The sequence below is a fragment of the Microtus oregoni genome, unplaced genomic scaffold (assembly GCF_018167655.1).
Source record: "Microtus oregoni isolate MIOR12 unplaced genomic scaffold, Mior012 000053F_ref0000044, whole genome shotgun sequence".
In the NCBI taxonomy this organism is placed as follows: Eukaryota; Metazoa; Chordata; class Mammalia; order Rodentia; family Cricetidae; genus Microtus; species Microtus oregoni.
This window is the reverse complement of record NW_024543829.1, coordinates 13,991,602-14,018,091: the sequence shown is the minus strand read 5'-3', so window position 1 is coordinate 14,018,091 and position 26,490 is coordinate 13,991,602. Positions and strand designations below refer to the sequence as shown.

At 42.6% G+C, this 26,490-nt stretch overlaps 1 protein-coding gene across 1 annotated transcript; it reads right to left on the bottom strand.

Moving 5' to 3' along the window:
* Window positions 1-1,592: 1,592 nt before the first annotated feature.
* On the bottom strand, window positions 1,593-24,953 carry Mtch2 (mitochondrial carrier 2). The gene is made up of 13 exons (XM_041637631.1): window positions 24,782-24,953; window positions 22,584-22,668; window positions 22,327-22,433; window positions 18,212-18,238; window positions 17,967-18,029; window positions 16,691-16,748; window positions 16,210-16,261; window positions 15,195-15,254; window positions 12,321-12,414; window positions 10,704-10,751; window positions 6,373-6,440; window positions 3,656-3,731; window positions 1,593-1,801 (listed from the first exon to the last, which is right to left on the bottom strand). The coding sequence occupies exons 1-13, from the start codon at window positions 24,866-24,868 to the stop codon at window positions 1,715-1,717; spliced, it is 912 nt and encodes a 303-aa protein (XP_041493565.1). The 5' UTR covers window positions 24,869-24,953; the 3' UTR covers window positions 1,593-1,714.
* Between the last annotated feature and the right edge of the window lie 1,537 nt (window positions 24,954-26,490).

The window sequence follows — 26,490 nt, the reverse complement described above, 5'->3', positions numbered from 1 at the left end:
ATTTTGATGTAGTTTGGTTTAGCCTCACACTTGCTATATAATGGAGGGTGATTTGTGAAATCCTGAACCTCTTCCTGCCTGTACTCCCCAGGTTTTCAGGTTTGTATCACTGCCCCCATTTTTATGATCACAGATAGAAACCAGGCACTTGTTCCTGTCAGATAATTGCTCACTACAAAGTCACTCCTCAACCTATAGAGCCTATATAGGAGACTCATTTTCGCTGAGCAATCTTAGAACATGTTGAATTCAGGTCAAAATGCACAGGTAAGACCAAAGTCCTGCTGCCCCCTGGTGGTGGACTGACCTTCAACAGTCAGACAGGTTCTCAGAATACAGGGTATGTGCACAGAAGCCACAGGATAAACAGTGCATTTTCCTACATCATCTTTACTTGACGGTTTTTTGGGAGAAAAGAGTAGGTAATGCAAAACACTTTTTATATTAGAACAGATGCATATAATATTGAATAGAATATAAAATTTACATTACTTTTGAGACAAAGTACTTTTGACAAAGACAGTTCAAGCTAAGCTACTCATGAGCTTCAGGAGTATCACTAAACCCTGAGTGGGAGAAGACCCTGCATGCTCATGCTACCGAACATCATGGCCTTGGCCACATTGATAGAAGTCTAAAAGCAGCAAATTCAGTGCTTATTCATTTGGCAAAGTACCAGTGAATTACTTAACAAGCAACAGTTTAGGCTTTCTCTTCTTAGGAGCATTTAACCTGCTGTTAAAAGGCCTGAGTAAATAGAAGCTTTATGCTTGTGTTGAAAAATCTTCCTTTGAAAGTGATTTTCCTGCAGCAAGTGTTTTTAACATGCCCAGCCGAGGGTATGAAGGTATGACATGCGAGCTGGGCAACAGCCTAGGAACCACGTGGTCCAGATCACCAGATAAGAGTTACAAATGCACTTTTCAAGGGTGTCATCAGAAATGAAAACCACACTAGTCACGTTAGGAGCAGAAGGGACTGTAGTGAAGACAAACCTTAGGACCTTAGGGGTTGGTGGGTTCTGAGCACTTGGGAGCTATAGTGTTGCAGTATTTGCTTCTTGTGTTACAGGAAATCAAGAGCTTCTGTAGAGTGAAAGGCCATCCCATTTCCTTCCCAAAGCTTGCTCAAACCTGTTTAACTGGTGCTGACGATGTTCTCTTCCAGAGTGAAGGTGTGAAGACTTCCGCAGCAACCTGCTACAGTAACTCAGCAGCACTGAGATTAGATAGGTCAACTGCCCAGAAGACGGGTGGGAGGTGGACTGGGGGCTGCTGCTGACTTTCTAGCATCTATGCACTCAGGGGAACTCATAAACTCCCACATGGTAGGTGTGACTTCTTAATTTTCTCAACTTTTATAGAATCATTTCTTTCTTACCGGAATTCTATTCTTCGTTTGACAAAGCCCTAACCTGAGACTTAAATCCACAGGACAACCTGCTTGTTCCTTTAGAAATATACTTCTATTTTTTGTTTAAAACACAAATTTGGAGGAAAAAAAAGTCCCATTTCAAATAACTAATAGGGAACACCAGTGGTAAATGATATTGTGCTAAAAAAAAAGAACAAAAAAGGCAGACACCAATCACCTCCATTTTCCCAAGATTAAATGATTATTAAAAAAGTGCGCCACATTGTATAGAAATCAACATTCTCTCCCATAATTCTGTGCATTGGGACTATAGAAATGTCACTGTCCCTGCTCCACATCTTCAAATTAACATCCTCAGGTCACAACAGTAAGTCTTCCCAAAGGGGACCTTCCGGAAAAACAAACTGTTTCCTCGGCTTATATTTCCCTGGAAAAGAAAAGAAACAGAAATAAAGTCTAGCACGAAGACGAAAGCACTCACACTGGGACACATTTCTAGATGTGACTGAAATGACAGAATTTGGACCCATCAGTAAGGCCAAGTGACTGTGTTACAGAACTTTCAATAAGCTCCTTTTTGTTGTTTTTGTTTTTTGAGACAGGGTTTCACCACGTAGCTCTGGTTGTCTTAGAACTCACTATATAAACCAGGCTGGCCTTGAACTCAGAGATCTGCCTCCCAAATACTAGGATTGCATGCACCACCACTGCCCAGAATATTAAGTTTCTCTTAGCACCAACTTTTTCTTTTTTTCTTTTTTTTTTTTTGGATTTTCGAGACAGGGTTTCTCTTGTAGTTTTTGGTTCCTGTCCTGGAACTAGCTCTTGTAGACCAGGCTGGCCTCGAACTTACAAAGATCCGCCCGCCTCTGCCTCTGGAGTGCTGGGATTAAAGGCATGCGCCACCACCGCCCAGCAGCACCAACTTTTTCATATGTAAAACAGCAGCATAGAGAACGACATCAATCTTCACAGGGCTAGTTTGAAAATGTTATGGGAAGTGCTTGGTATGCTATCTGATACATTGTAGATGACTAATACAGTTTTGATGTTTTCCTAAGCACATACAGTTTCAGGACAGCCAGCACTGTTACACAGAAAAAACCCTATCTCAAAAAAGCAAAACAAAACAACAAACAAACAAACAAAACCCCAAAGACCCCAGTAGGCTCTGGTCTGGAGAAGAGCTGGGAGTGTAGCTCAGTGGTGTTTCCCACATCATTAAGACTCCGGATTCAATAACCAACACCACAAAAAGAAAATGAACAACAGTTATGAGAATATAGTATATTGGCAGAGCTGTTCTTGCCTATTATTTGGAAGGCTCTGGGTTGATTCCCAGCACGCCAGAAAGTGAAAACAACAAAATAATAAAGATAAACAAATGAAAACAAGAAAGGAAAAAACTTAGAAGAAAACCACAACATTTGTGTAAATTTATACTGAAACCATCCAAGGATTCTAGCTTGGATTCAGTTGGCATGAATGGTGAGCAAAAGTAACCATAGCAACAACTGGACCTTTTCATTCAGAGTCCAGTCTGGGGGAGTCCAAGTTCTGTGAACAAAGCCATTCTCATCCATACCCTGGGATCTCAAGTAATGCAGCAAAGAGCTTCTTCACACCCTTCTCTGCAATTCTAAAAAGTGCAGGCCACGCAGAACCATCTGTAAACTGATGGCCCTTTTAAGTGATTCCCATGCTAAAGCCAGTGGACAGCCCATCCATTATCTTAGTTCCTCATACAAATATGTCTAGAGGTATCAAAAATGTTTGGTCAGTGATACGACCCTCACCAATAACTATAAACTATAGCATTGACAACGTCATCTACTAACAAAACAGGAAGCAAGCAACTAGTTCTGTCAGTATCACTCTGACAAAATTTTGTCTAATAAATAAGTAATGTCTTATTTTCAGTCTTCATATCTAAATGTGGGGAAAGAAGTATATAAGATGTTCTGAGTAGTTACAGAAAAGCATGTTTGCTGGGCTTCTGTTTAGTCTGTGTGAGGTCCTGGGTTCAATCCCCAGCTCCAACAATAAAGGTAAGTTGGAAATCAGGCTATTGTGACTTTCATTCAATCGCTCAGATGGCTTGTGGTCGACATGTAGGAGTTTGTACTTCTTTACTGCAACGTTGTTTTTAGGTACCACGCTTATGCTCGAGGGACACACACAACACTGTAAAGTTACTGATTAGCAGTTAAAGAATGAGTTAATATCAGAATTCAAGACACATCATTTAAGAGACCAAAAACAAAATGAGAGATAAAAATACCGCTTTTTGTAGCATGCACCAGCAATCTATCCAAGAAGTATATATTGGGGAGTAAGGAGGAGATCCACCAGCAAGCCTGAAATTGAAAACATTAGTTACTTACAAACATTTACAAGGGACTTTTTGGCAAAAATTTTCATCATAGGTTCCCTGAGATAGTTTTAATAAGAAGAATTACACCAGAGGAAAAGACCACCCATCATAAAGCAGGTTTTAAGTCAACAAACAGAAACTTGTATATACTATATATGTTTAGTATATATTATTTTATTCTATTATTATTCTCCCTCACCCCTTCTTTTTCCTTCTGAGTCAAGGTTTCTGTGTTGCCCTGGCTGTTCTGGAACTTACTTTGCAGGCCAGGCTGGCCTTGAACTCAGAGATGTGCCTGCCAAGTGCTAGGCTTAAAGGCGTGCACCACCACCTAGCTCCCTTACTCCTCTCATTTCCCTTCCATCTCTTTCAATACCCCCTCATCCCTACTGAACTCTTTCTCAGAATCATGACTTGGTTTTATTTTGTGATACATTTAGATTTTCCAAGAGTGGATGAATGAACAACCATATGACTGACCATCAGGGAAAATGGATTTTTAAATGAGCTTTCTTCATAAAAAAAAATCAAGCTATGCAGGGCGGTGGTGGCACACGCCTTTAATCCCAGCACTTGGGAGGCAGAGGCAGGTGGATCTCTGTGAGTTCGAGACCAGCCTGGTCTACAAGAGCTAGTTCCAGGACAGGCTCCAAAACCACAGAGAAACCCTGTCTCGAAAAAAAAAAAAAAATCAAGCTATGATAGCAGATATAAACACTGCTGACCACACTCTCCTATCTGAATATAATCCAACCACTTCCTAACTAGCTCAAAAAAAAAAAAAAAAAAAAGAAAGAAAAATTATGTCTATGTACTTTTGCCTACATGAATGTCTTTGCACCATGTGTTTGTGTGGTGTCTGAGGCCAGAAGAGGATCCCAGAACCCATGGATCTGGAGTTACAGGGTCTGACTGATATGGCCTCAAACTCACAGATCTACCTACTCTGTCTCCTGAATGTTAGGATTAAAGATGCTCACTGCCAGGACCAGCTATAACTCATTTTAAAGCATGTGCTAAGATAAAACATGGAGATTGCTCTAAAAATCAGAAAACAAATACGATAGTCCAATTTGGCTAAAAATTCCATGGAGCTATTTCAATTTTTGTTTGAAAACAATAACATGTCTAAATGACACATTAAGTCAGATATTATATCAGAATGGTTTTAGGTTTCCTTTTTCAAGATTTTATTTATGAATAGGTGAGCATGTTTGTGCTCATTTGTGTATGGGTGCCCACAGAGATGAGGACAGGATGTCAGATTCCCTGGAGCTCGAGTTCTAGGAAAAGGTGAGTCACCAGACATGGGTGCTGAGAACCGAGCTCTGGTCCTCTGGAAGAGTAGTATGTGCTCTTAACTGCTGAGCCATCTTTCTAGCCTGTTTTGTTTTCCTGACACAGGATCTCATGGCCTTAAACTTGTTATGCATCTAAGCCTGGCTTTGAATACCTGATCTTGCCTTCACTTCCCAAGTACTAGGATTACGGCACATGCTACCATAGCTAAGGAACAGAGTTCCGAGTTAATTCTAGAAGCAAAATATTTGCCAATGTGGTGGAGTCACTTGACATCTGGAACTGGAAATCAATGGTGTTCTCTAACATATCCCAGTGCGAGACTTGTGAAGACAAGCAACTCCCTGGGGCTTACTGCCCAGCCAATCTAGATGAATCTGAGAGTTCTAAGCCAGCCAATGAGAGAACCTATCTAAAAAACAAGGTAGATGGCACCTGCAGAATATTTGAGGTTAATCTCTGAACTCCACAAGTACATACATGTACCCTACACAACAAATGCACACAATGCAATCAATGCATATCATGTATGCACACACATACACACTTCAGAATTTTTGTTTGTTTTTTTGAAACAGGGTTTCTCTGTAGCTTTGGATCCTGTCCTAGAACTTGCTCTTGTAGACCAGGCTGGCCTCAAACTCACAGAGATCCACCTGCCTCTGCCTCCTGAGTGCTGGGATTAAAGGTGTGTACTACCACCACCCGGCCATATTTTACACAAACCCCTACAGACAGGCATACATACACATAATTAGTAATAAAATCTTAGGGGGTAGAGAGATAGCTCATCAGATAAGAGCATTTGCTGCTCTTGCAGAGGGTGCAGCTTCAATTCCCAGCACTCATATGGTGGCTTACAACCATCTATAATCCCAGTCATATGGGGTCGGGGGGCAAATTACCAAACTAAGAAATGCAAAGTAGGGAACTGGGTCTGCAACTAACTGGTGGAGTATATATGCCTAGCACACGTGAGGCCTTGGTTTCCGTCCTCCATGATTGCAAAAATAAAGACAAAATCATGACTGAGGAGAAGGCTCAGAGGGTAAAACACTGGTTGTGCAAGTCCTAGAATTAGGTTTAGATATGCCACACCCACTCAACAGATAAAATTGCAGAGTGTACAACCCCTATAATCCGCACTCAGTAGGCAGGGGCAGATGATCCCGTGGCAGGTTGTCTAACTAGACCAGCTCAACTGAGCTCTGGGTTCAGTGAGACACCCTATTTTGTAAATAGAATGAACCGTCATCGAGGAAAACACCAAACACATCAACTTCTGGCTTCCACATGCACCAGCCAAAAACCCAAAAAGCACTTACCCACAGTTGTTGACAGCCATAAGATTAGATACAAGCACAAAGGGGTATGTCAACATACTGGCAAAGAACTGTAAGACAGCAAGAAAACAGCTGAGTTACCAAACCATTCTCAATCTTCATTGCTCCCCTCTCTCCTTGAAGGCCTAGTGCTAGTACTGCTCAAATATTCCAACAGTAGTACTGAGCTCGCAGAGCCCTGGAATGCTTTTACATAGTTTTGAGCCCAGAGGCACTTTTTTTTTTTGCCACAATGTACTTATATATCCAAAATTTATCAAAAGGCCAAAACAATCTTCTTATTTGATGATTGAGGTCTCATTCAAATGAAAGTAAACTGCTTACTTAGGAGAAAAAGTTGTGCCTTTTTTTTGTGGGGGGAGGGGGAGGTTCCGAGAAAGGTTTCGCCCTAGCTGTCCTGGAACTAGCTCTTGTAGACCAGGTTGGCCTTGAACTCACAGATATCTGCCAGGGCATCTGCCTCCCGAGTGCTGGGATAAAAGGCATGCGCCACCACAGCCTGGCTGAGAAAAAGTTTTAAACTAATACAAATAAAGTATTTCAAAGTACCCCTGAAAAGAAGATGAGCACCAAATGAAGGAAGGCCATTGGCTAACAAAGAAACTGCCTTGGCCCATTTGATAGGCCAGCCTTGAGGTGGGTGGAGCAAACAGAACAGAATGCTGGGAAGAAGAGGAAGTGAGCTGAGACACCATTTCCTCTCCTCTCTGGGGCAGACCCGATGAAGCTCCAACCCAGGATGGACGTAGGCTAGAATCCTTCTCGGTAAGCTACTGCCTCGTGGCACTACACACATTAATAGAAATGGGCCAAGCGGTGTTTAAAAAAATACAATTTGTATATTGTTATTTCGGGTAAAGCTAGCCAGTGGCTGGGAGCTGGGTGGCAGGAACACAGCCCGCAGCTCCTTGAACAGAATGGCGCCCACATGAATAACTACATCCACAAAAAGCCTGAGAAAGCTTGGGAAAGAATAGAGTAAAGCATGTTTTCTTGGTAGCAGCAATTTCTTGGGTCTGCTCTGCTTGCTAGAGGCAAGCAAGCGCTCTCATCTAAGAGAGGCTTCCTGACTCAGCTTTAGCTGCAAACCTTGCAGCTCTTTTAAGAGGTCCTGCCACGAAACACTTAAATGGTGTTGATAAAAGCTGACTGAATGCTTGCTTGTTTTCAGACATAGCAGGAAAAAAGTTGTGCAGTTTAAAAATGCCGGCTTTCTGGGCTGTACTGCCAGGGCAAACTCTGACTCAGGCAGGCAGTCTGGCTGAGTGTGGTCTGTGAGCAGAATGCTGCAGCTCGCTTGCTGGCAAGGACCTTGAAACTCCATAGAGTTGTGGAAATAAAAATGACTCCAGCGATACCTCCGCCACGAGGCTGGAAAGCTAAGGAATGGGCTGGATCCAGCCGGTAAAGCCACGGCTTTAGTCCTACCGATATTGCTTGGTAAATTAAAGACTCATGTGGTCACGAAAAGAGAGATATTCAGTAAAAGAAAGATTCAAAGTTAAAGAAAACGTTTAAATGATTTATAGTGTGTTAAAAATAAATGCAGGCTAAAAGTTAAAGTTCTTAAAGTAAAAAACAAAAAAAAAAAAGGAAGAAAGAGAGTTGGGGGTGGTAGTACACACCTTTAATCCCAACACTTGGGAAGCAGAGGGAGACTGACCTCTGTGACGTCAAGGTGTGGTAGCACACCAATGCCTGGGAAGCAGAGATGTCTGGATCTCTGAGAGTTCAAGGACAGCCTGGCCTACAACGTTATTCCAGAACAAAGATACATAGAGAACCTGTCTCAAAAAATAAAAAAATAAAAGTAAAATAAAAGAAATAGAGGTTAAAATAAAGCCGCACAAAGATGGAAAATACACAGAGAATCTTGATACTGTATGCTATTATGCTCTCTTTGAATTGTTTGAATACTGAGGAAGGAGCAACAGCTGCTAAAAGATATTTGTTTATAAATGCTGCTGAACTAATCCAACATAGGTATTTTGAAAATACCTTGACTTCAGAATTTGGATCTAAGGATATGATACTTTGAAAAAGAGATTCTTCTTTTGTTTTCACAGAGGATGAAACCCTGTGGATTGCTTCTATCCCAATATGGTATGATGGACCACGCCCTCCTGAAAGGTTGCTGTGAACACCCTCAAAAAATTACTTCACTCAATTGATGACTGAGATGAACCTAGCACACAGGTTATACCATAAAAGACCTGATTAACAGCGGCCCCATACAGCAGGAAGCAGTTTGGAGAAAAATAACTGCGCCCATATTCCCAAATATTGTTTATAATTGTTCTTTTACATTTAAAGGGGTATGATATAGATATGAATAGTTTGCATTGGTATAGATTTTAAGGTCAATTTTGTTATATGTATATGTATTTCTACTCTTTTTATAAGGTATTGTGATTGTGTAGTTCATTTAAAAATGTAATGTATAGGTGGGTGGTGGTGGCACACGCCTTTAATCCCAGCACTCAGGAGGCAGAGGCAGGCGGATCTCTGTGAGTTCGAGACCAGCCTGGTCTACAAGAGCTAGTTCCAGGACAGGCTCCAAAACCACAGAGAAAACCCGGCCTCGAAAAACAAAAACAAAAACAAACAAACAAACAAAAAAACAACAAAAAAAGTAATGTATATAGGTTGTTAATGGATAATCATTAATAATAGTCAAGCCTGTAGTCATGTTAGATTTTCTAGATGTACATAGATATATTTCAGATAGGCATTCTTCATATCTTTCGAAGACTACAGAATATGGCATTTAATGTTTTAATAACTTAGGGCTTTTCATGACAATGAGACACTCTGCTCCTGGCAGCACCAGTCTACTTCAAAAGGAAGATGGGCATCAAAGAGGCACCTTATGGAGTTTGATAGGCATTTGGGCAAGAAACTGCTCTTGCCTGGACTATTGCATAAACTGGACATAGAGAACCCACAGAGAGAGGACTGCTGAACTTGCCTAAAGGTGAGATGATCTTTCGGGGTTCCTGATTCATCAAAGAGTCTGAGAGACATTCTGCAGGACACGGCAGATAGTGACTGAACTGCCTTTGAAATTTCCTGCTTCATGGAAATGTCTGCTGGAAACTATGGGGCCTTTAGGCCGAAGATGGATGCCCCAACGGTACAGAGGAACTTTGGGTGACTGTCCAGGCAGCGAGATGTCTCTGTCATTTCTAGAGTTTTGTAAGTTGCTTATTTCTCATTTACTTAGGTAATATTATATCCTTCTGGAGTCTTTGATGGAGTTGAAGAATAGGTAGATAGTTATAGTTGTTTTCCTTTGTTATGATAAAAGATAAAGTAGATGTAAATATTGTAACTGTAATTCTTGCTTTATAACTGTTTTGTTATATGTAATTTTGCTATGTTAAAGTTAAAGCCTTCCTTTTTTGTTTAAACAGAAAAAGGGGAAATGATGGAGGAAGGTCATTGGCTAATAAAGAAACTGCCTTGGCCCATTTGATAGGCCAGCCTTGAGGTGGGTGGAGTAAACAGAACAGAATGCTGGGAAGAAGAGGAAGTGAGCTGAGACACCATTTCCTCTCCTCTCTGGGGCAGACCCGACGAAGCTCCGACCCAAGATGGACGTAGGCTAGAATCCTTCTTGGTAAGCTACTGCCTCGTGGCGCTACACACATTAATAGAAATGGGCCAAGCAGTGTTTAAAAGAATACAATTTGTGTGTTGTTATTTTGGGTAAAGCTAGTGGCTGGGAGCTGGGTGGCAGGAACACAGCCCGCAGCTCCTTCAACAAGCACCCTCTCAAAGACAATGGGAACTACTTCAGAAGTCCCATTTTCAGCTGTGTGATGAGTGTCAGCTACCTAACTTTGCGGGAGGCTGAAGCAGTTTTACAAGGCAGGTGAGATGAGATGGCTCAGTTACAGTCAAAGTTGCCAACACGGATGGACCTGAGCTCAGTCCTCAGAACTGGCACCCACAAGTCTCCCTCCCTCCCTCTTCCCCCCCTCCACATGCATGCTTTGGCACATGCGCAGTTCCCACATCCCAAATCAACGTACGGCAGAGCGTTCAATTCTCTAAGTGAGATGTGAAGGGCACAATGCGCAGCTGCCCCACTCCCCCATGAAAGCTAAGCAATACCAAACACATGGGGCAAGTAAAAGCTGCCGTGAGAGGGCAACTGTAGTCTCCACCACCTCCGACACAGGAACCATGTGACGGACATTTCCAGGGAGGTGGCTGGCAGCTTTAGAACACTGGTCATACAGGCCAGACTTAAACAACCACCACCACCAAACAAACTGTTCCTAGAAAATTCAGAGGATTAAGAAACTCACTCCTGTGACAGCTTGGGAATAACTTTTCATTTCATTCATGGTAGAGACCTAAAATAGGAAAAGAGCTTTTATTAGAATGACTCACACAGAGCTGATAGTAAGTTAAAACTCACAAGTATGAGTATGATAGTGTGAAAATGAAGTTTAATAAAAACAAAGTATCTATGATGAATATAAAAAAGTGGCAGTCAGGGGCTGGAGAGATGGCTCAGCAGTTAAGGGCACTGACTGCTCTTTTAGATGTTCTGAGTTCAATTCTCAGCAACCACATGGTGGTTTGCAACCATCCATAACGAGAACTGGTGCCCTCTTCTGGCCTGCAGGCATACATGCAGGCACAACACTGAATATAATAATTAACTTCTTTTTGTTTTTATTTTTTAAGATGGGATTTTTCTAACAGCCCTAGCTGTCCTGGAACTAGCTCTTGTAGATCAGGCTGGCCTTGAGCTCATGGACATCTGCCTGCCTCTGCCTCCAGCCAAGGCTGGGCATGGTGCTGCATGCCTTGTACGTAGCATTTGAGAGGTACATATAAGTGGATCTCAAGGCCAGTCTTGTCTATATTAGTTCAGGCAAGTCAGAGTCAGATCCCATTTTAACAAAAAACTGGCAGTCAAGATGATTGACATAGGGAGACCCTTTCAAAAGATTTCCAGGGGTGGAGAGATGGCTCAGTGGTTAAGAGTACTGGCAACTCTTCCAGAGGTCCCAAGTTCAACTCCCAGTAAGCACATGGCGGTTCACAGCCATCTATAATGGGATCTGATACTCTCTTCTGGCATGCAGGAGTATATGTAGATAGGGCACAATATACATAAAATAAATATTTTCTTTTTGAGACAAGGTTTTTCTGTGTATCTTTGGCTGTCACTCTGTAGACCAGGCTGGCTTCGAACTCACAGAAATCCACCTGCCTCCCAAGTGCTGGGATTAAAGGTGTCCATCACTGCCCAGCTAAAATAAATATATCTTAAAATACTAAAATAAATAAATAAATAAATAAACAAACAAACAAAGAGTAAGGCAGTAGTGGCACAGGCCTTTAGTCCCAGTATTTGGGAGGCAGAAACAGGCAGATCTCTGTGAGTTCAAGGCCAGCCTGGTCTACAGAGTTAGTTCCAGGACAGCCAGAAAAATCTTGTCTTGAAAATTTTTTTCCCCCAAATTGATCATTCTCATCAATAACTACTGGCAAATTCCTATCACACTAGGATGATGTAGGAAGAAATGTACCAGCCTCAATATTTGGAAGATAATTCAAACCCTCAAAACCTCTGAGACAGAGATTTCTAGGAGCTCCTTCAATACCCCAGAAGATGTGGTAAGCCCCCAAACACAACAAACAGCTATTCTCCTTATATTGTATGCTCTAAAATTAGGTATCAGAGAAACAAAAACAAAAAGTCTCAAAGTCGTAACAATATCAGAGCTAGATCCATGGGTACCCTCTATAGGAAATAGCATGGCAGTCTTTATAAACTCAAATGATCTTTTTTACTATGTAATGTTCTGTTTGGTACATACCAAACTGCCATCTTACTCACAGCTACAATGACTGCCAGGTGAATACAAAAAAAGTCCTCACCAGCATATCTTACCAAGATTATAACCTACCCCACTGTCCAGTGCATAGGTATTGATGAGATAAGCCAGTGAGTTACAGAGCCACAAGGAAATGACGTCACCTATGAGGCGAGGAATTAGACCCCTACATGAAGACATAGTAAGCAGCAAAAAACTATGATCAGTAAAACAGATATCTACTTAGTATAAACACATCTCGAAAGCTAAGACATTTAAAAACATTCTAGGGGACTGAACAGCAAACCCCAGAACGTAGCCCTCATTCCAAGTTCAGTCTGGTTAACAGCTGTACTAATGCTGACCTGTAATGGCTTTTGTTCCCACTTTTAGAATACAGGTCAGCTATAACCCTTTATGAATTACAGCCAACAGCACGCTTTACTATTAGTAACCATAACAAGAAGAGCCAAAGACTTGCAAGGTGCTTTGCAGAGGAGATTTATAACACTGTTTTACTAAACTATTTGATACTCAAATTTGGCAGGGCAAAAGATGAAGGGGGAAAACAACAACAACAATAACAAACAAATAAACAAACAGTGAGAATGATCCAAACAGAGAGAAATATCAAAAGCATGTTTCCAGAGGCTAGGGATATTGCTCAGTTGATAAGAGAGCTTGAAGCATGAGACCCTAAGTTTGATTCCCCAGTATTATACAAACTGGGGGTAATAGCCCATGCATGTATCTCCAGCACTCAGTAGAAAGAGGCAGGAGGAGAGAAGTTCTAGGTAATCCTCTCCTTTACATAAAGTTTTAGACCAGACTTGAGTACATGAAACCATGTCTTTAAAAAAAAAAAAATTCAAGAATTTAAGGCATCCATTTGCGGCATGGCAGTGTTTTTAAGTGATAGAACTGGCATTCAAACTCAGCACTTCCCAGTGTCACTCAAATTAGGTCAATCAAACACAGGAAACACAAATTTTTCACATAGGCTGGCCTCAAATTGCTACGTATACAAGGATAACCTTGAACTTCTGATCCTCTTATCCCTTCCTCTTGAATGCCAGGATTATAGGCATGTATAGTCCAGTATGCCCAGTTTTATATGTGCTAGAGACTGAGCCTAAAGCTTTTCATATGCTAGGCAAGTATACTACAAACTCAGGTACATTGCAGGCTCCTCAACGCTTTTAAAATGAAACTGGTGCTGGCTGGAGAGGTGGCTCAGTGGTTCAGCACACTTCCTGCTCTTGTCTGCTGTGGAATAATCCTTCTGTACACTGTGAAAATGTGCTGCTCTCATTGCTAATGAAAAACTGATTGGCCAATAGCTAGGCAGGATTTTAGGGGCAGAGACAATACTGGGAAGGGCAGAGTCAGGAGTCACCAGAGAAACATAGGGAAGAAACAGGAGGTAAAAGATGCAAGAGAGGTAACATCATGTGGCAGAATGTAATTAATAGAAATGGGTTCATTTAAGTTATAAGAGTTAGTAATAAGTTAGCATTTATAATCAAGTGTCCCTGTTGGTTATGTGGGAACTGATAAGTTGGAAAGAAAAGTCTGCCCACACTCGCCTAAGATCCTGGTTTAGTTCCCAACACTTACACGATGGCTTACAATGGCCTCCACTTCCAGTTCAAAGGATCTCTCTTCTGACACAGACCCACTTGTGCTTGTGTGTACACTCACACATACAAATAACATTTTAAAATGAGACTAACGATAAACTGTCTTTCCTATTTGTCAGAATACTCAAAAACTAAAAAAATACTCAAAAAATGGAATAAATTTAGGGTCTGGTGAGTTGTCTCACCCAGAGGAGCCCAGGTTTGACCCCTAGCAGCTCCATGGAGACTCATAACAACCATGTGTGACTCGAGACCAGAGGCTCTGACACCATATTCTGGCTTCCTCACATGGTGGCCTCTGTACATACATGTAACCAAAACATCCATACATACAAAATAACAATCAAACAAAAGAAAAGAAAAAGAAATCTGGGGCTCAGCTCAGTGGTAGAGCATGTGCAAAAAACCCGTATTTGAGGGCTGGAGAGATGGCTCAGCGGTTAAGAGCACTGGCTGCTCTTCCAGAGGTCCTGAGTTCAATTCCCAGCAACCACATGGTGGCTCACAACCATCTGTACTGAGATCTGGCACCCTCCTCTGGCGTGCGGGCATACATGGAGGCAGAATGTTGTATATATAATAAATAAATAAATCTTAAAAAAAAAAAAACCCGTATTTGAGTTTTAGCATCAACTAATTATGGAGACGCTGAAACGTAAGAGGACCATTTCACTGGCCATGGTCAGTTTCTGTTAGTCAAGCACAGTAGTTTAAACTTTCCAAAGTCAAGCCTTGCAAATGCTTATTCTAGAGTAATAAAAATACATGCTATGACTTTTCCATCTTTCAAAAATTAGTATTCCCCTTTTAATAACTGTATTATAAAGGAACTTATCATAAAAACAAACAAGTTTGACATAGTGCTTAACACCTTTAAAGTTAGTACTTGGAAAGCAGAGGCAGGTAGATCTCTGTGAGCTTGAGACACTATCTCAAAAACAAAACAAAACAAAACAAGCAAGGCCTGGTGCAAGTAAGGGCTTTTGTCACCATGGCTGACATCCCAAGTTTAACTCCTGACTCTCTCAAGCTGTCCTCTGACTTCCACACAGGCACCACAGGTAGAGGTAGAGGAGGACCAGGACTTCAAAGTCATCCTCATTCAGTCTGAGGTCAGACTGGACTATAAGAGACCTTGTTTAAAAAAAAAAAAATCCTTATTTCAAGCATATAAAATATAAGTCAGTAGAGGTCTGTAAAGAGCTTAACATAAACCCCGAGAGAACATTTTTTTTTCCTCAAAATTAAAGACTCATTGCCCTTATTTTCAAGAAAGCTTTTCTACTAACACAAAAATGATTAACAGGAAAAACCAACATTTACTCACGCAAAAAATCCTACAATGCCTTCTTCCCGGTAGATGGTTAATATGGAGTCACACAGCCCGCTAGGTAACGATAAAAGGTAAAGGACACAGAGATTTGAGTTTTGAGAAGGGAATTTCACCTCCCACCCCCAGCAGGGTTTCACTGAGCCCAAGGCAGCCTAAATTTATTATGTTGAGGCTGACCCTGAACTCCTGCCTGCACTTTCCGAAGTGACCTGAGATCACAGTTATACCCCATAACACCTGGCTAATAATTACTTTTGACAAAGTCAACTTCGTAACTCCCTTTCATCAAAAATTTCTAGCACTGGTTCACTCTTGTAAAGTAGTTAAATTCTATTAGAAAATAAAGCTACTGGGGCTGGAGAGATGACTCAGTTGTTAAGAGCACTGGGCGCTCTTCCAGTGGACCTGGCTCAATTCCCAGCATCTACATGGTAGCTCACAACCTTCTGTCTAACTCAAGTCTCAGAGGATCTGGTGTTCTCTTCTGGCCTCTGTGGGCACCGGACATGCATGCGGTGCACAGACACACAAGAAAGCAAAACACCCATACACATTTAACAAAAAAAAAGTGAAGCAATTAACTATGAAGGAAGGGATAGCTGGATGATGGTGGCACACGCCTTTAATCTCAGCACTTTGGAGGCAGAGGCAGGTGGATCTCTACGAGTCTGAGGCCAGCCTGGTCTACAGAGCGAGTTCCGGGACAGCCAATGCTACAGAGAAAAACCCTGTTTTAAAAAAACCAAAGCAAACTAAAAAGACTGTGAAAGATGTAGTGTATGCAGTTCAGAATACATTTAGGTACTCAGGGCTTAAGAGCATTTGCTGCTCTTGCAGGACCCAGGTTCAGGTCCCAGCGGAAATGGGGGCTCAAAACCATCTCTAACTCCAGTTCCAGAAGTTCCGACACTTCTGGCCTTAATAGGCACTGAACCGACTGCACGTGACACACATACAAGCAGGCAAACACACATATAAAAGAGAAGAAAAACAAACCCCAAACACTTACCAGTACTTGGACTCTCTGCCAATGAACTGTACCATAGTTCTCAGAGTGATCACTGTAGAACAGAGACAAGACTGTTTTAAGAACTGTGTTGAGAGTTAGGGAGGCTGCTTAGCCAGGAAAGACGGCTGCTGACAAGCCCCTCAACCCATGTTTGATCCTCAGAAACCAAGTTGTAGAAGGAGAAAACGGATTCCCAATTGTCCTCTGACCTCCACATAAATGATGTAGAACGCCTGCCCCTCCTCTGCCAAAATAAATGCAAAACAAATTCTTGAATTAAAGAAAAACCCACCAACTATGTTGAGATTATTTTGGTAACCCTAAAAGTTTTTTTCATCTAAAGACACTTCACTATCTAGAAGAAGACAGCAAAGCAGGTGAACAAAAATATGAAGGCAGAGCCTTGCAGTCAATGCCCACACCAAGATAAAGAAATATGTAGAATAATGAGATTATTTTATGCCATCAACTGCAAACATACCGTGGAAGGGATGTGTAATGAGGGTAGCAGCAGAACGGGCAATCATCTCTCGAGTTGTCTAGAAACAATCAAAACACACTTCTGAAATCTAAATAAATGATATTCATATTCCGGTAAGGAATGTAGGTGGACACTCAGTATAGGGCAAAGGACTAGGTGCCAAAGCTTTCCTGTTTTGGAGTCAGGAAGTAAGCTCCAATGGGATTAACCTAATATTTTATCATTTCGTTATACCTTTCATGAACTTCAACTTTTTGTTGTAGTAACTTTCTGAAATCTCCCCGAAAAAGAGACTTATTTTCCCCAACCCCATAGAGAAGAGAGAGGGTTACCTGTTTGAATAAACTTACCAGAGTTGGATTCATTCACTCATTTGGCAGTAGTGGGAATTAGACCCAGGGCCTCACACATACTATGTAAGTAAGTGCTCTACCAACAAGCTATATATCCCTGGCCCTCTTAATACTTTTTTCATAAAATATCTGTCTCACTAAGTTGTTTGGGCTGGCCTTGATTTTACTCTATAGACCAAGCAGGCCTTAGAGTTTTGTTCCTCCTGCTTCAACCTCCCAAAATACTGGGACTACAGGCCTGAGCCATCAGGTCTGGCTTTCAAAGCTGGCATGGTGGTGTATTCCTGTGATCCCATATGGGGGAGAAGCTGAGGCAGAAGGATTGTGAGTTTAAGGTCACCCTGGGCTAGAAAATTGATTTTTTTTTTTTTTTTTTTTAGTTTTTCGAGACAGGGTTTCTCTGTAGCTTTGGAGCCTGTCCTGGCACTAGCTCTTGTAGACCAGGCTGGCCTCGAACTCACAGAGATCCGCCTGCCTCTGCCTCCCGAGTGCTGGGATTAAAGGCGTGCGCCACCACCGCCCGGCTAGAAAATTGATTTTTAAAATAACTAATAAAAAATAGAATTGGGGGCTGGAGAGACAGCTCAGTGGTAAAGAATACTGGTTGTTGTTTCAGATTTGGCTCCCAGCACCCACATGGCAGCTCCCAACCTTCTGCAACACCAGTTCCAAAAACTATCCCATTGGCCTGTGCAGGTACCAGGCACGCATACAAGCAAGCAAAATACCCTCCCACAATAAAAGAACAAATGTAAAAACTGCCTCAGTCTTAACAACAGAGGAAGCTACACCTGTTCCCAACAGCAGGCCATGTTCTTCTTTTGGGTTATTAGACAGGAAAGCTCAATTTAAACTGGGAACAGACCTGGAAACGTAGAAGTCATGATCCTGGTTCAACAACAAGGGGTAAATTTATTTCTTACCTCTTTGATAACTTGGTCAAAGGAGGACGAGCATTCCTTTTGTACATTTCCATGTCCTAACTCCTGGAAATAAAAAAGACAGAAATCTTGATGATTTTAAATAGAAATCTTCAAACCCATGGCTACTCCATAAGCCACCAGCCACTGAGATGAAAGGAAAAAGTCCTGGTTTTTCTCCTATAATGAGTCAGACAACAGGAATGTGCTGGAGACAGGGGCTCAGATAGAGAACAGCACCAACGTACCTCGGGTTTCTCGCACTCCTGGTAATGCTATAGAAAAAATAGAAACAAGTAATAATTAGAGTTATTAATGTATCCTGTTAGAAGGCAATGACAGAAAATGAAAAACACTGATTTTCTTCTGCAGTCTTCCCAATTTCTATCTCACATTAATCGACTGGAAATAACTATCTCTAAGGTGGTATTACTGCAAAGTTGAACATATCAAACACCTGAAGCAAACGCTCCTAAAAACTTTTTCCCCCCTTGGCATCATAGGCCAGCGCCTATCATATGCCTGGTTTGAAAATGTTTTTTTCTTCTCTCTCTCTCTCTCTCTCTTTTTTTTTTTTGTTTTGTTTTTTTGAGACAGGGTTTCTCTGTAGCTTTGGCATGCCCAGTTCGCTCTCTCTCATTTTTTTTTTTTGAAAAGATTTATTTATTATAGGCCGGGCTGTTCAACACAGACTCCTGACAGCCACTGATACTGACTACCCTAGGGAACAGAGTAGGCAACAATGCCAATAGATGAAGCTGCACAAGACTCTTGGAAGATGCCTGCAAGAATGGGTAGAAGGACCAGGAAGACAAGGGTATGGGCTTTTCAGTTGTAGAACATTTGATCAGACTGCGAACCCCAAGATTTTGTTATTTACTGGAAAAACCTGTTTTTAGCTGTGGTGTGGCTCAACCTTAGCACATACCTTTAATCGAAGAGCTTTCTGATTAAATATTGTAAACAAGATTAAATAAAGCCAACCAACCATACATAGATCAAGAGGCAGAGCAAACTACCAGCTGACAGGAAGTGAAAAAGAAAAAACAGAGAGTAACAAGGAGTCAGGACGGTGGACAGAGAGGCATAGGAGGTAGAAGGGAGGGACACTGAGTTTGAGGAGAGGTTTGAGATGGCTGAGGAGGAAGGTCAGCTGGGTGCTTTCCCTGCCTCTCTGAGCTACCAGGCTTTCACCCCCACATCTGGCTCCCAAGTCTCTATTGGTAAAACTGAGCGATTGAGATTTTGTTAAAAACACTTTTCCCCTACAGACTGGGATCATGTCCTTTTGAAAACATCCTGCAAGCAGGGCGGTGGTGGCGCACGCCTTTACTCCCAGCACTCGGGAGGCAGAGGCAGGCGGATCTCTGTGAGTTCGAGGCCAGCCTGGTCTACAAGAGCAAGTTCCAGGACAGGAACCAAAAAAGCTACAGAGAGCCGGGTGGTGGTGGCGCATGCCTTTAATCCCAGCACTCGGGAGGCAGAAGCAGGCGGATCTCTGGGAGTTCGAGGCCAGCCTGGTCTGCAAGAACTAGTTCTGGGACAGGCACCAAAGCTACAGAGAAACCCTGTCTCGAAAAACCAAAAAAAAAAAGAAGAAAACATCCTGCAGTTCAGGGCTTCCTTTCTATCCTCAGCTCTGTAAGCTTTTATGCACATCTGGGTGCATAGATTTCTCCCAGGCCAAATACTACCTATATGTGTCCAGGGGACCTCGGGCATAGCTCAGCACCTTCAAACTAGATTCCCTAGAATGTCACATCAGTGGTTGCCTTCTATGTACAATATAACACCCAGCCCTTGAAAGAATGCAGGGCACAAATGGCTAAAATGCTAACTGTGGTCCTGGTAGAGGCCTATCCAGGAAGGCCTACGGCATGCTGAAGTCTGGTACAAATTATAACAGTGGTCAGACTTAGAAATCAAGGATAGCTCACTTGGGCTGCTCATTCAAGTTTGTAAAATGTCTGGAAACGTCCCTGACCCTAAGAGTACCTTTCACAATGCTGACAGTAACAGCTTCTACAGCCCCTTCAGCCTCAGGTGCTCTAGGAGGTGCCCAATACTCTCCTACAAACCACTACACATAGGCCAGGCTACCCAGCTGCTATAGCATTTCACCATTTTGATTGCTTGGAAGTAACCAACCCTGAATCAAATGGGACCAGAAACCTGGCAGAAGCTACAGGAGACCCTGACTCACAGTATGTTTCAGACCACTTTCCTTGCCATGGCCACCCTCCATCTATACCAGCTGGCACCAGAACCCTCAGAGACTCAGCACATGGCATGGCCACGTGTGATGTGAGGAATCTTGAGATGTATGGGCTTAGACCCCACTCCACTGCAGTACAGGGCCATGGGACTGAGCTTCTAAAAACATTTACTACAGGCATCGATCAGGTTTTTGTTTGTTTGTAACATTTATTTATTTATTTATTTATTTATTTATTTATTTTTGTTTTTTCGAGACAGGGTTTCTCTGTGGTTTTGGAGCCTGTCCTGGAACTAGCTCTTGTAGACCAGGCTGGTCTCGAACTCACAGAGATCCGCCTGCCTCTGCCTCCCGAGTGCTGGGATTAAAGGCATGCGCCACCACTGCACGGCCTGTTTGTAACTTTTAAAAATGCAAGCAATGAGGCCAGGTGTGGTGGTGCACACTTTAACCCCAGCACTAGGGAGGCCAGCCTGGTCTACAAAGGGAGTTCCAGGACAATCAGGGCTGTTATAGAGAAACCTGCCCCCCCCCACTTGAAAAACCAAAAAAAAAATAAATAAATAAAACAAAAACAAACAAAACCCCTGAGGCTAGGTGTGGTGGTACACACCTTTAATCCCAGCACTAAGGAGACAGAGGGATTTCTGGGAATTCAAGGTCAGCCTGGTTAACATAGCAAAACCCTGTCTCAAAGTAAATAAAAAAGTCATACAATGAAGAAAAAGGTTTAATATGTAATGTAACACATATACAAGGTTAGGGAGACATCTCGGTAGGTAAAATCTTTGCTGCATAAACTTAAGAACCTGAGTTATGCTCCCAAGAACCCATGTAAACCACGTAAAGTTTCCCTTCATCTGTAATCTTTGTGTTCCTACAGAAAGGTGGGAGGCCGAAACAGAACCCCAAGACCCTATGGGCTAGCTAACCTGGTGTTCAAACAAGATGGAAAGTAAGGACTCACACTAGAGGGTGTTCTTTGACCTTTGCATGTGTACAGCGACTCATTTGCTCAAGTATGTGCACACACACTGAGAAACATGCATACACATCACACACAGACAAAACTAAACCCAACAACACAAACTCTGAAACACACAGAAGAGTGAACAAAAGCAGAAATGTACAACCAGTGAGGCAAGCATCCAAATAGCCATGAACCACACCGCCACCATCCCTGACCAAATAGCCATGAACCACACTGCCACCACCCCTGACCTTGTGTGTAGATTCTTTTTCTGGTAAGTTCCCCTTTTCCAGGTGCTAGAGATTAAAACCAGAGCCTTGGACAGGCTATGTCAGCACCTACCACCAATCTGCATCTCAGCTGTTACGTTCATTTTTCTTTTTTAAACTTTTTTTTTAAATTATCCGTATTTGTCTACCACACATACATACAAAAAATCGGAAGAAAACTTGCCAAAGTCAGTTTTTGCCTTCCATCATGTGATCTCTGGGAATCAGATTCAAGTCATCATGACATTTTCAACTGCTGAGCCACCTCAACTGTGCTTTTCTTTTTGAGACAATGTCTTATGCAACCCAGGCTGGCCTATAACTCAGGATGTAACTGAGGCTGGCTTTGAACTCCCTGATTCTTCTTCCCCCACCTCCTAAATGCTAGGGTTACAACACAATCCACTATGCCTAGCAGCAGCTCTTGCTTCTTTACTTTTCAATATTTTGAATAGGAAATGTGTTACTGAGATAATACTAGCAATGTAAAAGGTAACTCCAGGAAAAAAAGTGTGTTTTACTCAGATTTCTTCCCTTACAATAACTAAGTAAGTAATAATAATAAAAAGTCAAACTGTCTAGGTGAACAGAAGTACTTTCTGTTCAGAACCGGTTTTAAAGGAAGAAGGTCACATATATCAAAGTCAATGACTTTAATTGCACAAATTTCCTTTGTTTCATGGGGGAAGAGTGGGCAACCACTCAGAAGGCAGAATCAAATTCAAGGCCAGCTGAGGCTACTAAGCAAGTTCTGAGGCCAGTCTATGCTTCACAGAGAAATCCTGTCTTCAATCAGTTAACCAATTAATCAATTAAGAGAAAAAAATGTCAGTTTATCTTTGAAATCAGTGGAATAAATTGTGCACAAAAGGCAACTAAAAGGTATGATAATATTGACCTTCCTCTTACCTGTAAGACTTTACCGTGGACCACAGTTCCAAGGACTCCCGAACACAGTCTTGGAGTTAAGCCTCTGAACAACCCACGCCTCCCATCGATGCTTGCAATGTGCTGAGCTAAGAACAAAAGTCTGAGCTTTAGGTTCTAGTCCAAAAACATAGCTACAAGAAATCTCAAGGCAGCAGCCCTTCTGCGTAGTTTCCTTCAGTCACTCCAGCCCATCCGTCTTCAATGTCATCTATCCCAAATAAATCAAAGGCACCTACCATAACAAAAGAGACCAGGAAGCTGACATACTTGTCGCCCAAAAATATTTCGTCCTATTGTTGGAGGAAGAGGCTCATATCCCACCTTTAAAAACAAAGGAATATATCAACACTAAGCAAATCCCCAGGAATACTTTGGCTGCAAGGTCTTAAAAAAGAAAATCAGGCTCAAATTCTTTTGTTTGGTGCTGAAAGTGAACTCCACGTCCATCCTTATGCCCCATGTCTCTATCAGCAAACTACCTTTAGCTCCATAGTTTTTACAAATAAAAAAATGCAGCTTATATTTCTTAAGGCTTCGTTGAAGTACCGCCCTTATTACTCTTTTGTCCTGTTGTATAGATTAGGACTGGGTTCAATAAACTCCAAGTTGCCCTTTGAGTTGAAATCTACAGAGTAAACCATGAACCTAAGATAGATTATCAAACTGAAAATAGAACAAGGAAACCATTGTGTCAGGAAAGTCTAGTTTATCGATAAGGCTAACAAATACTTTTACAATTTTTTTCTTCCTTTTTGATTTTTGGAGACAGAGTTTCTCCATGTAGCCCTGGCTGTCCTGGAACTAGCTCCGTAGACCAGGATGGTCTTGAACTCAGAGATCCACCTGTCTTTGTCTCCCAAGGGCTGGGATTAAAGGAGTGCGCCATCACCACCCAGCTTTACATTTTTGTATTTGAATAAAATAAGAAAATATCCACTGAGCCAGCATCAACTGCCTGCCTCTATGGTTAACTAGACAACAAAGGCAAATGCATACAGTTAGGTAATTCACTTACGAAAATAATTGCATGCTAGGTCCATGTTAAATGTACAGTCTCATTAGCAATACACAGAAAGTCATAAAAATTAATGATTGTCATTTTATTTACACAATAAATCTGGACTTGTAGTGCCAAACGGATACTTGAGAAAAAAAATCCAGTAGGAGAGTTTGGACTCTATTGTTGCAGTTCCTTCATCTGTTGCTAATACTCCCCCTCTGAGCTCACTGAAAAGCTATCGTGTGAATTTTAAAACAGTATTTGGGAATTTCACTAACCCCCTGAGATACTTGGCAACACACAGATATTGTGAAATCAGACTTTATGATAGCAAATTGTTGAGGTAAGAGCACTAAATGTCACTAGAAAACACTGCCCTTTTGAGAACTACTTTAGAGTTTGTACTGCAAAATGCAGTGTAGCCCAAATGTGCCTCTGCTTTAGACAAAGAGGGCTCAACTTCTACACTAAAAACTGAACATCCATCAATCAACTTGGCAATAGTTTGTATGAGTAACAATTGAAAAAATGAGGTCCATTCTGCATGTTTTTTCAGAACGGTAAATAGTGAGGACAAAGATTCTAAGGCCTGTTTCCTTCGGTAACACAAGGCATGGGGTGAGTATGTCAACTCTCAATAAATGCTTAGAAACGGCCTGCTCAACACGGGGAAAGTTAGAACAGCAACTGAAAATACGGTCAGCAGCTAAAAGTAGGTTTCTTTATCCATGAATATAAAATATCACGTAATAACCAGCAGATCAGAAAGTAAGCTAAAGGGAGGCATTTGATATTACGTTTAAACTCACTAAACAGAACTGATTGCCAGCTCTGACCAACGTGATTTTCATTGTCATGAACCACACCGGCGGCTGTGAAAGCGCTCAATGGATCCTTAGGAAATCTGACTTCATTATTACTTCTCAATGAGATCCTTGTGTATATCCGGGTATCTGGTGTTAAAATCTCTGAACGGAACAGAAGTAGAAACAGCAGAACAGAAAGAAAAAGCGAATAAAAACAACACGATGTTGGCTTTCCTAGAATTTCACATTTGTCCTGAGATGAGTAGCTCCCGTCTCGAGTTTGAGAAGGAGTGGAGGAGGCGAGGTGAATGTCAGTTTCAGAGGGGCGACAGGGAAAGGCTGGGGAAGCCCTCGGTGGCGATCGACCTGATCAACCTCAGAGAAGGAAAACAAAGTTGAGAAGAGCCAAGGCAAGGAAGGGCAGGGTGGCAGTTGGCAGGGGAGCGGGAACGGGCCCGCCCGGAGCGAGCCTCGGGGTGTTTCCCACAGGAGCCGCGAGGCCGTGGAAGTTGTCCCTGATGGGTGGAAAGGGCAGCAGCGCCTCGCCGGAGGGGCAAGGCCTGGGACGCCGAGGGCGGCGGCGACCCGACAGGACGCTGACCGGGAAGGGCAGGGCGACGACTCATACCTGGATGAGCACTTTCACGTACATGAGCGGCTGGGACAGGATGGTGAGACCGGAGCCCAGGAGCACCTGACTGGCCGCGTCCGCCATGATGGCACCCGCGGACGGACGGACGGACAGACCGAGTCACCAAGCGGCACAGCCGGTTCCAGATCACGTGTCGGAGGCGCCGGCTTCACTGGCCCGCCCGCGGCGCGCCGCCCGCTCAGGCCCCGCCCACGGTCCCGCCCAAAGAAACGGCAGGCGCTCGAGAGGGGGGCGCCCGGGGCGGGGCGCGCATGCGTGCCGGAGTGGGCTTCGCGCGTCTCTAGGACAGGCCATTTCCTATGCGCTTGCGCAGGCCGGAAGTGTCGGGAAGGAGCGAGGGGATGGTGGTGGTGTGGGGGCGGGGAGGTGATGACCCTGGCGGTCAAGGCAAGGTCATGAGGAAAACACCTCGTCCGCTCTCAGGCTTGGTCGACATAAAGTTCAGTGGGTGTTTTCCGTTCGAGTTGTCCTGTCTCAACGGCCAACAGATACCATCCCTGTCTGGCCTAACAGTGAGTTCTGCGGATTCCTGTTTTTGCATTTATCACTAGCTCTGTGGTAGAGCACTTCCCAGCATTTCACAGAGTTCCTAGGCTCAGTCCTCAATACTGGAAAAAACAAAGCAACAGCAACAACATGTGCTCCCCAAGGGTCAGATGTGGTGTCGCAGGCCCTTAATTCAGTATTTGGGAGGCAGAGGCAGATGGACGTGTGCGTTCAAGGTTAACCCAGTCTACAGAGTGAATTCCGGGTAAGCCGGGGTTACATGGTGAGACAATGTCATATTTTTTTGTCTTCTCTGACTACTCTAAATTCACTTTACCCGCGTTTCCTACCTGTTGCCATATGGCACCTGTCACTGGGGAATTGTCTTTGCCTGTTGACAGTGTCGAATTCTGATTTAGGAACCCAGATGGCCTTTGTTCAGAATTTTATTTCCAGAGCCTGGCATGTACCAGTATTTACGGTACTCAATATTTATTACCAGATGAACAAATATTTCAGTGCCCATCATGCTATCCAAGCTATTAGAAATAAAATGGGGAAAGGTGTTGCTGCTCCCTGCCCCTTTGCCCGAGTTGGACAACACCTTGTCCAGGCCGTGTGTAATGCAGAGAATGAGGAGCCAAGAAAACTGCGTGTGGAATCTGGCTTTTCTTTTGCAGCCATGTGTTATTTATCTTTCTTTTTATCTAAATCCATGGGCAACACAACTAATTTACCTTCTCAGACTTACAAACATTAAGTGAAACTGTGTCTATGGACTTTTTTGAAAACTTGGTTGAAGTTAGTACAGCTCTCTATTCACACAAAACCAGTTGATATTAGAAGACAGTTTGTAGGTCAGTCACATGGGCTTTGAAGTTCGAAGGGCCTGCTTCACAGTCTACCTCTGCCAGTTTGTAACTGTGACCTTACACAGGTCATGTCACCTCTTTAAGACTTTTAGGCCAATGAGTATAGTAATAATCCACTTCTTAACATTATCTAAAGGAATGAATAAAGGAATGTCAACCTAGCCTGGCGCACAAATCAAAATGTAATAGTAAAATAGTAGCTTTTAGAATTATAAGAAACTTACAAGTTGTTTTTAAACTAAACACAGATATTTCTCAATGTTAGAACCAGTGAAGTAATCTAGTAAGGGGATTTGTGCCTTGGTGGTGCAAAATGAAAATCCACTA